The 15,172-nt window shown below is 37.1% G+C and overlaps 1 protein-coding gene and 1 long non-coding RNA gene across 2 annotated transcripts; one reads left to right on the forward strand and one right to left on the reverse strand.

Annotated features, from left to right (window-relative positions):
• The first annotated feature begins 5,324 nt into the window (after positions 1-5,324).
• On the forward strand, positions 5,325-6,978 carry LOC311283692. The gene is made up of 3 exons (XR_014626101.1): positions 5,325-5,501; positions 6,139-6,233; positions 6,454-6,978. It is a non-coding gene; the product is annotated as an uncharacterized lncRNA (long non-coding RNA).
• LOC311283691 (uncharacterized protein) lies at positions 6,905-9,749 on the reverse strand. Its single transcript, XM_084398278.1, has 5 exons — positions 9,599-9,749; positions 8,096-8,204; positions 7,892-8,011; positions 7,735-7,813; positions 6,905-7,637 (listed from the first exon to the last, which is right to left on the reverse strand). The coding sequence occupies exons 1-5, from the start codon at positions 9,694-9,696 to the stop codon at positions 7,546-7,548; spliced, it is 498 nt and encodes a 165-aa protein (XP_084254404.1). The 5' UTR covers positions 9,697-9,749; the 3' UTR covers positions 6,905-7,545.
• Positions 9,750-15,172: the final 5,423 nt, after the last annotated feature.

The following is a 15,172-nucleotide window of genomic DNA, read 5'->3' on the forward strand; positions in this document are numbered from 1 at the left end:
ACCACATTGGCAATAGAAGGATATCAGCTCTACAATCCACTGTGATGGACGGCGAGGTGAAAGAGTGACAAAGGGATGACCAGCAGAGAAAGAGATAAAACAGAGAAGCAGTCAGTAAAACCACTCACTCACAATTATCTTTAATTAAAAATCAGTCAAATTCTAACACAATAAGCAAGCACCAAGTTTCATAAAAAGCAAATCTGAAAACAAACCTGATATCAACCTACGGAAAAATGATCCACCCTGAACATTTAGGGTCGTATTTGGTTATTTTTCAATAAATTAAATGGCACAGTGAAGGTCCTGTCCACCCGCACAATTAGATGCTCACTTCAGACTTGTTTACTGTGTTACACTGCAAACACATTTATCAGTAATTGGCTGCTGTTCTTTGTTGGGGGAGGCCAGGTTATAGATTTATCCCATAGCACTGCAAACAGTAAGGTAATGAGGGTGAGAGCTCTTTAAAGGACCTGAGTTGTGTTGAAGTATGTGTTTGAAGCTGACTCAACTGTTGGAATGTGGTCTAGTGGCTTTGCATTCTCTTTAAGCAGTGACACGTTTGTTTGTAAGTAGTACGTAGGTAGTAATACAGCTGATAATACGAATGCCCTGGAGAAAACTAGCTTTTAAGTGCCTTGCTCAAAGGCACAACAATGATTGTTAATGATGTGTACAGACCCTTTCCAAATAATTAGAATATCATGGAAAAGTTTATTTATTTCCATAATTCCATTCAAAACGTTAAACTTCCATAGATTATAGATTCAGGGCCCGCAACTTAAACGATTTCAAGTATTTAGTTGTTTATTTGTACATAATTTGGGCTTCCAGCTCATAAAACCCACGAAAACAGGATTTTAAAAAATGTGAATATTACATGAAATCACACAGTTATTACACAGTGATACCATGGTCATTGAACCAGGTTTTGGTTATTTTGGCAGTGTGGGCAGGTGCAAATCCTGCTGGAAAATGAAGTCAGCATCTCCATAAAGCTTGTCTGCTGAAGGAAGCATGAAGTGCTCTGAAAATGTCCTGGTAGACGGCTGCGTTGAGTGGACAGCACAGTGGACCAACACCAGCCGATGACATGGCTCCCCAAACCAACACAGACAGTGGAAACTTCACACTGGACTTCAAGCATCTTGGATTGTGTGCCTCTCCACTCTTGGTTTCCAAATGAGATGTAAAATTTGCTCTCATCAGAAAAGAGGACTTTGGTCCACTGTGCTTTATTAAATCCAGAGTCAACGCAGCCGTCTACCAGGACATTTTCAGAGCACTTCATGCTTCCTTCATTTTCCAGCAGGATTTGCACCTGCCCACACTGCCAAAATAACCAAAACCTGGTTCAATGACCATGGTATCACTGTGTAATTACTGTGTGATTTCATGTAATATTCACATTTTTTGAAATCCTGTTTTTGTGGGTTTTATGAGCTGGAAGCCCAAATTATGTACAAATAAACAACTACTTGAAATCGTTTAAGTTGTGGGCCCTGAATCTATAATCTATGGAAGTTTAACGTTTTGAATGGAATTATGGAAATAAATAAACTTTTCCATGATATTCTAATTTTTTGGAAAGGGTCTGTATATACCCTGCATGAATTAAAAAGCAACACTTAAGCCACACCGCCCCATTTATGTTTGTAAATTTGAAGAAATCTACATTTACATTGATGCATTTGGCAGATGTTTTATGCAAATTACAGATATTGTCATTGTCAAGGTTCCTGCATGGTTTTGTCATGTGTTTCCCTCGCCCTCATGTGATCATGTCATGTGCTTCACTTGTCTAATGTGTCATGTTGTGATTGTTTGTTTTAGTCATGTGTTTCTTAGTTCTGTTTTCTCATTGGTTCATTATCTTGATTGCTTTCAGGTGTGTCTTGTTTAGACATTAGTCTTGGCTGAATCCGAAATCTCCCCCTAAACCCTCAATCACTATTCCCTACGTTAGTCCTCTAATACTGTTCAATTGAAGGAGTGAATGAAAATGAGTGAGCGAATTCAGACAGCCGTTGGGCGTACATCGGCTGTACACTGGTTTTTGCGGTGCAATGTGGGACTGAATAAGTGCACTCAATAACGTCCACTATGGTTTCGGACACCACTACAAATGGCTGCCCCCTCAAATAATGCCTTATATGAGGGTATAGGGGGTGATTTCGGATTCATATTCTACCATATTCTACATCCCTTAATTCAACCCAATACCTAAACGTAACAACTACCTTACTAACAATTAATAGGCAGTAATTATGAGTTTACTGAGGTAAAAGTCATAGTTAATAGTGAGAAATGGAAGTGTGAACAAAATATATTGTCTCCTCTAGAAAATATTTAAAAATGTCACAGTGTGCTAATATTACGTCTGCAATAAAAAGCCTCAAAGTAAATTCAGCAGAAACATCTCAGATGCTTAACTGCAACAACTGAACTCCATTAAGCCTCCTGAGCTTTGAATGAACAAACTCTGAGCAATAAAACATTCCTCTGCTTGTAATTCCACTCATCGCAACAATCAACGGCCCACTTTAACTCATCCACCCTCTTAACATCACTGGACCTCTCAAACAGAAGACACATTTGAGTCCTATAGTTCCATCTCCATGGCGATTATCACGGCCATTACTACAATCCCGATATCGTCCTTGATCTCTGTCTCTCCTCGTCGTCATTAAGCCTGAGCGTGTTCAGAACACAGCATAACAAATGAGTCTCATCACTCGCCCTCTACGCTCAACCAATTCTACCAAAAAGTGTTTTTTTTTTAAAACACCCTCTGCAAGGGAATTGCAATTATTTGTCATTTTAATTCATCTGGTCAGACACTGGGAAAAGAAAAGGGACAGGAGCTTGTGTTCGACATCGTGAGCGCTAATGATTCATGGTTCTGTCTCCGGGCCCGAATTAATATTTGAATGTAATTATTACTTCCTCTGCCATTAATGCACGGGCCAAATGAAATCATGTGAGTGAGGATTTCATTAATGCACTGAGAATCTAAAAAGGAAAATAATATCACAGCAAACCTCCTCTGCAAATGAGTGACTGGATGCTTTAAATAGACAATCTGTTGAGCATTCTGATGGAGGCTGATCTGTGCAGAACCTCATAAAGAGATGTGAAGGCAAAGCAGACATTTTTCCTGATGCTTCACACGGATTTACTGGAGCATGAATCAGTGGCAAAGGACTGATCTCTGGCTTTTTACTATGAAACAGTAAGGAGATTTAAACCATCGAAATATATAAATGACAACATAAAGTGTTCTGTTTAAGATGTGGCCTAGCAATTAGTGAAGATGCTCTGACACATTTAGCTGTGGTACTCTGTGATATTCTTCAAACTGCTTTCCAACTTATCCAACCTGATATTATGGAAGCCCATTTCTGGCAAATATGGAAGGAAAAAAAAAGAGTCAAAATTATGAGATAAAATGTTAACATTACCATTTCTGTCAAATAAGAAAACAAATCTTGCTTTGGAATCGAAATTATTAGAGTAAAACATAAAAAAGTGAATTATAACATAAATATATCATAAAGGTAGACTTTTATGTCACAACTGACTACTTAGTATCTCATAATTTCAACTTTTTGTCATTATCACTTAGTATCTACTAATTTCAACTTTTTATGTCAAGAATTTTTAGATCATAATTATGATTTACCATGTGACGGAATTGGGTTTCCATACGATATAGTGGAAAATGGAAAATTATTAAAAACAAATAAATACAAAGTGCACAATAAAAGGAAATAATAAAATAATATAGTATACAATAAAAAGCAAAAGAATTAGTCTAGCAATATCACATGAGCAAGAACAATGGTGAATGGTCAGCAATTGTTTTATGACAAAATAAAAAAACAAAGTTGAGAGGACCTTTAATGGACAGATTAATGGTCTCCCATCAGAACTCGCACATCCCTATCAGAAAACACGTTCGGTTTCTCCCTCTGATTTTCTCCTGTGAGAAGGGGACAAGATCGGTGATGACAGGCCTAGTGAGGGGGAAGAGATGTCAGAGAGGCACTGGTGACAGGCCTAATGCTGTCAGGTAGCGCTCTCTCTCTATGTGCCCTCTGGATATGCACGGCGCTTCATGAGGCTAGTAGAATTTAATCTGTGCTGATAGTATAATGATATCTGCAGGTCTATTTGTGCAGGAGAGATGTTTAGATGATGATCTTATAAAGTGTGAGTAGCGGAAGGCCAAATCGGTGGGGTGATATAAGTCAGGTGAAAGAACCTGTCCAGCACCAATAACAAAACTTATAGGTGTGCATCAGCTGCAACTTCCATGTCCTACATGAGTAACAGGTCATAACTAGTCAGCTGGAAAGATTCACTCACTTCAGCCTGTAGTCTCACCACTGGGGTGCCACAAGGTTCAATGCTTGGACCCCTGCCACAAGACGCATTGACTGGGAACATAGAAGTATTTAAATGTAAAATGAAAATTATAAACTTAATATGAATAATTGTTTTTTAATAAATATGCAGTATTGGGAAAACAAATGTAGCTCTGATTAAGCAACTTCATATTTTTTTGTAAATATAATATAAAAATAGCTGTCATAAAATCTAACACAGTTAAATATTATAATAACACACATATACAAAATATATATTCTAATAAACTAGCCTATATTCCCAGTTGCCATGGTCTTTTAGTACTGTGCTTGCAGGTACTGTTAGTGTTTTGCAACTCTTTTGGTTGGATTGATTCAGACTGAATCACAAAACATTCTGGCTAATGTTCTGGCAAAGGTTTTCTCAATGGAAAATTTTGTCATAATTTACTCACCCTCAAGTTGTTCTAAACATGTATGCATTTCTTTGTCATGTGGAGCATAAAGGAAGATATTTTGAAGAATGTTTGTAACCAAACAGTTGTGGGGCACCATTGACTTCCATGGTATTTAGTAAATGATGACAAGTGTGAACTATCCCTTTAAGTAATGTTAACAGAACGTTTGTTCAAAGTTTTCTGGTCTTTATTAATGTTCTCAAAACGTTCTTATCTGAAATGTTTTAGTTGGACGTTCATCTAACATTTTTAAATGTTACTACTAGCCTACTTGTTTCAGAATTAATGTAATGTGCCCCATACAGTAAATTTAGCAAAATGATAAAATGGTATTTTACCTTATGGTAGGCTACCTTAATTGCATGACCAAGAAGAAGAAGAAGAAAAAAAAGTTTGTAAAACGTTTAAAACACCGTGAACGACGAGAGATCATTTAGAAATAACGTTTTCATAACTTAATGGGAACATAAAGCGACTCGTTCTTAGAACATATTTTGTTGGCTCGGAAAATATTCATGCGCGCGATTTGATTACGTAATTGTTGTCAGGGAAAATCTAACATGTGGTATTTAATCAGTAAAATAACTTATCTACTGAAACCCACATTTTAAAATCTAGCGACACTATTGACACACTCTGTAAATAAGTAAACAACCTGACAGCAGACAAAAAGGTGAGTATGTCACAAGGTGTATTTAAAGAGACGACCTGTTTGTCCTTGAGAACCTGCACCACTCAACGTGATTTATTGTGCGATATTGTCGTGCTTTTCAATATTGTTCAAAAGCAAGGCACTGATTACATCTCTCAGAGTTCCTCCGTGGCCTCCTGTCAGCCCTTCGCTCACCACCCCTGCGGGCTAAGGCCTCTTTAATTGGTTTTGAAAGGATTGTGCACCCTTTTATCAATGATACACTTCGTAATGTTGAGGGCTAGACTGGTTAAATCCAACTAACTCTTTTGAGAGAGATTTAAAAGGCTCCCGTGTGGAAATTACAGTATGAGAAACAGAGAGCAAGCAAAGAAAAGAAAACATTCATTAGCTAAATAACCTTGAGCTAGCTTCATTGAAACGTTAATTTGAGCAAAATTCGCTATTTTCCTTAATTTTATATAACTTATTTACAGGCATTGCTTTGTCTACTCCTCCTGGCACAGATCAACAGATTCTGCGGTTTTATAAAAGGCTTGAGTGGGTTCCAGTATGACATTATTTAATACTGTGTCTCTCAGTCTACAGTAATGGCTCAGTAAATGTGAAAAATCTCTGCAATATTCTGGGCTGTAATGGAGTACCTTTCTTCTTTCAGCTACTTAAACTTCTCACACCTGAGACGGACCATTTCAGTTCTTCACTCAAGAGAGTGTCCAATCTCGTATATGAACTCTCATCACTGCCTCACTGGTAAGAGTTTAACCTAGTATTTTATTGGTCACCCCCAATACTGAATTTCTGGGTTACATGTTTGACCTCCAGAGTGTATGTGGGATGTCACAACATTTTTATTTATGATAAAAAGCAATAACCAAAAATTATAGAAAATAAAAATAGACTGTTTTTTTAAAAAGGGAAATGGAAAATATTAAATGGAAACATATATTCTTATCTAATCCAAACATTGCAGAACCTAAACTCCAGCAAACAGTTCCCACTACTGGTGATAGAACGCTATTGCAGCAGAGTGAGAGTGACGCCATCATTCAGAAGGACTCTGGTGATGAGTGACATCCATGATGGATGGCTGCACCCACCGTAGCATATTGCTGCCCTTAGAGAGAACAATGTCTGTGCAGAACACCGAGCCTAACACCATTGAGAACTGCTATATTTGTCTCCGAACATTGTGCTAAGGACAGCATATGAAATGTCACGCTCATCCGTACTGAATGAGAAACATACAGAAGACGAGCACAAAACTCAAGCAAAATCGTCTGTTGGAGAGTCATACAATAGCAACAACATTAGAAATATAACTCTTATTTATGAGCTATTAAGTTCTTTAATGTAAATACATAATGAAAGCAAGACAACTAAAAGATCCTAAGAAATGCCCGATGAGTGTAGTTTCCTTTTCTGTAAGTTGGAATGTGATTTATTAAAGCTTTGTAATTGCTAGAAGATGAGACATTCTCCTTCTACAGAGCATTTGATTGGACCATGTTTTTATACACTATACAGTCTGGGGTTGTTTTTGAAATGTTTTTGAAAGAAGTCTCTTCTGCTCACCAAAGTTGTATTTATTTGATCAAAATACAGTGAAAACTGTGAAATTGTATTACAATTTAAAATGATTGTGTTCTATTTTAATATATTTTACTCAATTCACCATTTGAACGGCACACCCCTGCCAACAAGCCATCAATAGTCTTAGTCCATATTCCCAGGAAGAGATGTAAATGTATATGTTGGTTAAAAGGTTAAAAGTTTATTTACAAAAAAAAAAAAAGAGATTACAGATGGCCTCAAATCTAATAAAAATGAATACACTCTTAGAAGAAGCGTTCTATAAAGATGCTTAAAGGGTTCTGCCAGCGCTTCATATGTAGAACCTTTAGGGGTTCCCATAATGGGATCATTTTATGGATTTAGGTTTAATTAAGTTTTAATTCCTCCTTTTTGGCATAGACGGTTCTTTAAGAAACCATTGAACCTTTTTTCTTAGAGTGTAAAAGCCACTAAATTCCAATTTCGATATAAAAAGTATGAACGTTCAGTGCTAGTAGACGGCACAGTTAGCAGATGACCGTTGAGTGCAGAGGAAGTCACTGGTGATCTCTTTATATCCTGGAGCTTCAGTAAGACCGCTGCCTGCACACAGACAATAAACCTCAGAAGCTGGATTTGTCTTTACATTTATGTTGTTTAATTAATCAAATGCAGCCTTATATATTGTATTTTGACATACCTTCCATTAAGTTGTAGAGGTTACAATAGTTGGTGCCGTGATCTGTGACAGCATACCAGGTCTCTGACACTGACATGGCCTGGAGAACAAGTTAAAACTGTTTTTTTGATTGGCCAAAATACATAAAATAAGTCAAATATATTTCCATAACACTTACAGACACGTGGCAGTGTGTAAAAAATCCATAGGAGACGAGTCTGAAGTTGATGTCATCAACATATTTTTTTACTGGCGTTGTGTGTTTGGCTGATATGAAGTGCACAGATGCAGACTGCAACTTCAAAAGAAAGAAGGAGCGAAATTTGAATGCAAGTTATACAGAGAAATATATACACACATCTTCTTGCATCAAAACACACACCTTGTAGAGACACTTCTCTCCTCCCATGGCACAGGTCGAGACTGTCCTCCACTTTTTAATCTGTGTGACCAGAGCTTCATACACACTCCTGCAAGGGACACTGAAATACCTGGGAAAAGCCAAACACAAGTTCTGAATCAATTGCATCGCTCTTAACTCCATACAAATGCTGCCACCTAGTGGAAAACGAAGCTATTGCACTGCCCACTAAAATTAAAGTCCCTCTCCTGTATTCATTTTATCATTTAAAACTCACCTTTATTCACCAAAATGACATATTTAACGTTTTTTTCCTTGAAAAAAACGTCATGCTTTAAAATAGCTTGAATGTAACTCTACACCCTTGCCTCGCCTCAATTAGTATACGCGGTTCTATGAATATGCAAAATAGCCCCGCCTCCACTCACTCACACCAGCTCAGAGATCCACTCGTTGACGATCACACGTTGACCTGATTGGTTACAAGATAGTTTGTGACGTAAGAAACACCAACGATTTCGCGTTTTTGAGTTTTAAAGGGATAGTTCACCCAAAAATGAAAATTCTGTCATCATTTACTCACCCTCAAGTTGTTCCAAACCTGTATGAGTTTCTTTGTTCTGCTGAACACAAAGGAAGATATTTGGAAGAACGTTTGTAATCAACAGATCTCGGTCCCCATTGACTTCCATAGTAGGAAAAAAATATACTATGGTAGTCAATGGGGACCGAGATCTGTTTGGTTACAAACATTCTTCCAAATATCTTCCTTTGTGTTCAGCAGAACAAAGAAACTCATACAGGTTTGGAACAACTTGAGGGTGAGTAAACAATGATAGAATTTTAATTTTTGGGTGAACTATCCCTTTAAGGAGAAAATACTCACCAATGGTGTTGACTTATGAATTTGCACATGTCTTAAAGCACATTCAAAACACCACATAGACATTAAACAACATTAAAAACTTGATTTTCACCACAGTGGGACTTTAATTATATAGTAGCCCTCATGAACATTGAACACTAAAATTGCTTTACTTCCCAACTCCACATCTGATTTGAAAAGCTGTTTTCTATAAAACTCTATAATTGAATAATTTAAATATCATTCATAATAAGAATAATTAGACATTAAATACATCAAACAATGTATAAACATTAAAAAAATGTAGAACAGATAAAAAAATAGACTGATTAAATTTGACTTCTTTTAAACATGTTAATATAAAGTAAAACTTGATCAATAAGCAGTTGAAAACAAACAAAATTGTTAAAATTCAAGATTTAAAAAAAAAAACATTTCATGACTTAATTTTTTTATCTAATCAAAACCTTATAATTGTTAAACATTATATAATTATAATATAAACAAATACATTTACCTGCATTATTTCAGTTTCTTTTCAACTACTTTATAACTGTATACATTCTTCTGTTAGCAAATCTAATGCTAAAGATTTTGTAGCCTATTCTTTAATCCAGTTTTTTTTTTTTTTTATATAAAATGATGATATGATACTTTACCACTCGACTTTGCATTGTGCATGTAGAGGTCCTGCGGAGCAGAATTCAGATGATCCTAATGTCACAATACAAATAAAGAGCAAGTTAGAGAAACGCATGGTTATTCTGCTATCTCCAGCTGCAACTAGTTCAGTCAATGCTGAACGTTTTTCGAGAGGTCTTTACAGGGCAGAAACAAAATCATAGGATGGTCATGAGTGAGGCTGCGGGGGGAAATTGACTAATTTAATTAGAACATCAACTGAGCTCTCAAAAAAGAAACAGGCCTACAGGGTGTGTGAATGTTGAGCTCAAAAATAAGTCTCTATCTGAGAGAAGTGAGAACGATTACATTTTTAAAGTGAGTTTGCAGACATAGAATTAAAGTCGCTCTTTCCCTGATGTCCGTTTCCCTCGAGGACAAAAAAAAAAAATCATATTCTTAATAGACTTTAAACCTATTTAAATGGAGGATCAGAAACTGGAACAAACATTAGGGATTCGGAAAAAAAAACTGCAGGTCAGTTTGGACAAGATCAGGAAGAAACTCGTTCATCCAAATAGAACAATTCTGTCATCATTTCTTTACCCTCATGTTGTTCTAAATATTACTTTATTTCTTCCTTGGAACACACACACACACGTGCGCATGTACACACGCACACACACACACGTTTTCATGTTTTATGGGGACTTTCCATAGACTTAATGATATTTATACTCTACAAACTGTTTATTCTGTCCCCTTACTACGGTGACGCATTGCTGCCACATACATACATGACTTTCATTGCTTTTCAGCTTATTGCGACCAGAGTTCAAGTCCCAGTTCATAATAATAAAAGGCAAAAAAATATATTCTTTAAACTGATGCAAGTTAAGTTCCATCCACACACAAAAATAAAATCAGCATTTTTTAAGCCATTACATCAACACCTCTCATAATGGGAGTGGGGGAACGGATTTCGACAGCTGTTTTTTTTACCGTCGGATTCTGTTCCCCCTATGTTTCTTACACAATAAGGTTCTAATATTTATTAAATTGATGCTGTTTAAGCTCCATCCACACACAGAATAGAATAAGCATATTTTAAGCCGATACATCAACATCTCTCATCAATGGGGTGGGGGAACGGATTTCAACAGCTGAACTATTTGCCGTCGGATTCTTTTCCCCCTATGGTTCTTACACAATGAGGTTCTAATATTTATCACATTGCAGGTAATTGCTAAACCCAATAGCCTAGTGGTCAGTACGCTCTGCACTGACTTTCATTGCTTTTCAGCTTATTGCAACCCGAGTTCAAGGCCCGTTTCGTCAAACTTTCTTGATACTATACTGTCCTATCATAATAAAAGGCAAAAAAATATATTCTCTAAACTGATGCAAGTTAAGCTCCATCCACAAACAAAAATAAAATCTGCATTTTTAAGCCATTACATCAACACCTCTCATCATTGGGGTGGGGGAACGGATTTCGACAGCTGAACTATTTGCCATCGGATTCTGTTACCCCTATGGTTCTTACACAATGAGGTTCTAATATTTATCACATTGCAGGTAATTGCTAAATCCAATAGCCTAGTGGTCAGTACACTCTGCACTGACTTTCATTGCTTTTCAGCTTACGACCCGAGTTCAAGGCCCGTTTCGTCAAACTTTCTTGATACTATACTGTCCTATCATAATAAAAGGCAAAAAATATATACTCTTTAAACTGATGCAAGTTAAGCTCCATCCACACACACACAAAAAAAGCATATTTTAAGACGATACATAAACACCTCTCATAATGGGAGTGGGGGAACGGATTCTGACAGCTGTTTTTTTTGCCGTCGGATTCTGTTCCCCCCATATTTCTGACACACTGAGGTTCTAATATTTATCAAATTGATGCTGTTTAAGCTCCATCCACACACAGAACAGAATAAGCATATTTTAAGCCGATACATCAACATCTCTCATCACTGGGGTGGGGGAACGGATTTCGACAGCTGAACTATTTGCCGTCGGATTCTGTTCCCCCTATGTTTCTTACACAATAAGGTTCCAATATTTATCACATTGCAGTTTATTGCAAAACCCATTAGCCTAGTGGTCAGTGCCCTGATGTTTTTTTTTTTTTTTTTGCTTTGGGCGACCCGAGTTCAAGTCCCGGTTCGTCAAACTTTCTTGATACTATACTGTCCTATCATAATAAAAGGCAAAAAAATATATTCTCTAAACTGATGCAAGTTAAGCTCCATCCACAAACAAAAATAAAATCTGCATTTTTAAGCCATTACATCAACACCTCTCATAATGGGAGTGGGGGAACGGATTCCGACAGCTGTTTTTCTTTTTGCCGTCGGATTCCGTTCCCCCTATGTTTCTTACACAATAAGGTTCTTATATTTATTAAATTGTAGCATTTTACTAGCCTCAGTAGCCTAGTGGTCAGTCCCCTGACAATATTTTTTTTTAGCTTTGGGGCGACCCGAGTTCAAGTCCCGGGTCATCGAACTTTCTTGATACTATACTTTCCTATCATAATAAAAGGCAAAAAATATATTCTTTAAACTGTTGCAAGTTAAGCTCCATCCACACACAAAATAGAATCAGCATTTTTTAAGCCATTACATCAACACCTCTCATAATGGGAGTGGGGGAACGGATTCTGACAACTGTTTTTCTTTTTGCCATCGGATTCTGTTTCCCCCATATTTCTGACACACTGAGGTTCTTATATTTATCAAATTGATGCTGTTTAAGCTTCATCCACACACAAAATAGAATCAGCATTTTTTAAGTCATTACATCAACACCTCTCATAATGGGAGTGGGGGAACGGATTCTGACAGCTGTTTTTTTGCCGTCGGATTCCGTTCCCCCTATGTTTCTTACACAATAAGGTTCTAATATTTATTAAATTGTAGCATTTTTCTAGCCTCAATAGCCTAGTGGTCAGTCCCCTGACAATATTTTTTTTTAGCTTTGGGGCGACCCGAGTTCAAGTCCCGGGTCATCGAACTTTCTTGATACTATACTTTCCTATCATAATAAAAGGCAAAAAATATATTCTTTAAACTGTTGCAAGTTAAGCTCCATCCACACACAAAATAGAATCAGCATTTTTTAAGCCATTACATCAACACCTCTCATAATGGGAGTGGGGAAACGGATTTCGACAGCTGAACTATGTGCCGTCGGATTCCGTTCCCCCTATGTTTCTTACACAATAAGGTTCTAATATTTATCAAATTGAAGGAAGTTACTAGTCTCAATAGCCTAGTTGTCAGTACCCTCACAATATTTTTTTTAGCTTTGGGGCAACCCGAGTTCAAGTCCAGGGTCGTCGAACTTTCTTGATCCTATACTTTCCTATCATAATAAAAGGCAAAAAATATATTCTTTAAACTGATGCAAGTTAAGCTCCATCCACACACAAAATAGAATCAGCATTTTTTAAGCCATTACATCAACACCTCTCATAATGGGAATGGGGGAACGGATTCTGACAACTGTTTTTCTTTTTGCCGTCGGATTCTGTTCCCCCCATATTTCTGACACACTGAGGTTCTTATATTTATCAAATTGATGCTGTTTAAGCTCCATACACTCACAAAAATAGAATCAGCATTTTTTAAGCCATTACATCAACACCTTTCATAATGGGAGAGGGGAACGGATTTCGACAGCTGAACTATTTGCCGTCGGATTCCGTTCCCCCTATGTTTCTTACACAATAAGGTTCTAATATTTATCAAATTGAAGGAAGTTACTAGTCTCAATAGCCTAGTTGTCAGTACCCTGACAATATTTTTTTTGGCTTTGGGCAACCCGAGTTCAAGTCCAGGGTCATCGAACTTTCTTGATACTATACTTTCCTATCATAATAAAAGGCAAAAAATATATTCTTTAAACTGTTGCAAGTTAAGCTCCATCCACACACAAAATAGAATCAGCATTTTTTAAGCCATTACATCAACACCTCTCATAATGGGAGTGGGGAAACGGATTTCGACAGCTGAACTATGTGCCGTCGGATTCCGTTCCCCCTATGTTTCTTACACAATAAGGTTCTAATATTTATCAAATTGAAGGAAGTTACTAGTCTCAATAGCCTAGTTGTCAGTACCCTCACAATATTTTTTTTAGCTTTGGGGCAACCCGAGTTCAAGTCCAGGGTCGTCGAACTTTCTTGATCCTATACTTTCCTATCATAATAAAAGGCAAAAAATATATTCTTTAAACTGATGCAAGTTAAGCTCCATCCACACACAAAATAGAATCAGCATTTTTTAAGCCATTACATCAACACCTCTCATAATGGGAATGGGGGAACGGATTCTGACAACTGTTTTTCTTTTTGCCGTCGGATTCTGTTCCCCCCATATTTCTGACACACTGAGGTTCTTATATTTATCAAATTGATGCTGTTTAAGCTCCATACACTCACAAAAATAGAATCAGCATTTTTTAAGCCATTACATCAACACCTTTCATAATGGGAGAGGGGAACGGATTTCGACAGCTGAACTATTTGCCGTCGGATTCCGTTCCCCCTATGTTTCTTACACAATAAGGTTCTAATATTTATCAAATTGAAGGAAGTTACTAGTCTCAATAGCCTAGTTGTCAGTACCCTGACAATATTTTTTTTGGCTTTGGGCAACCCGAGTTCAAGTCCAGGGTCATCGAACTTTCTTGATACTATACTTTCCTATCATAATAAAAGGCAAAAAATATATTCTTTAAACTGATGCAAGTTAAGCTCCATCCACACACAAAATAGAATCAGCATTTTTTAAGTCATTACATCAACACCTCTCATAATGGGAGTGGGGGAACGGATTCCGACAGCTGTTTTTCTTTTTGCCGTCGGATTCCGTTCCCCCTATGTTTCTTACACAATAAGGTTCTAATATTTATTAAATTGTAGCATTTTGCTAGCCTCAGTAGCCTAGTGGTCAGTCCCCTGCCAATATTTTTTTTTAGCTTTGGGGCAACCCAAGTTCAAGTCCCGGGTCATCGAACTTTCTTGATACTATACTTTCCTATCATAATAAAAAGCAAAAAATATATTCTTTAAACTGTTGCAAGTTTAGCTCCATCCACACACAAAATAGAATCAGCATTTTTTAAGCCATTACATCAACACCTCTCATAATGGGAGTGGGGGAACGGATTCCGACAGCTGTTTTTCTTTTTGCCGTCGGATTCTGTTTCCCCCATATTTCTGACACACTGAGGTTCTTATATTTATCAAATTGATGCTGTTTAAGCTCCATCCACACACAAAATAGAATCAGCATTTTTTAAGTCATTACATCAACACCTCTCATAATGGGAGTGGGGGAACGGATTCCGACAGCTGTTTTTTTGCCGTCGGATTCCGTTCCCCCTATGTTTCTTACACAATAAGGTTCTAATATTTATTAAATTGTAGCATTTTTCTAGCCTCAATAGCCTAGTGGTCAGTCCCCTGACAATATTTTTTTTTAGCTTTGGGGCGACCCGAGTTCAAGTCCCGGGTCATCGAACTTTCTTGATACTATACTTTCCTATCATAATAAAAGGCAAAAAATATATTCTTTAAACTGTTGCAAGTTAAG

The sequence above is a fragment of the Rutilus rutilus genome, assembly GCF_951802725.1.
Source record: "Rutilus rutilus genome assembly, chromosome: 24".
In the NCBI taxonomy this organism is placed as follows: Eukaryota; Metazoa; Chordata; class Actinopteri; order Cypriniformes; family Leuciscidae; genus Rutilus; species Rutilus rutilus.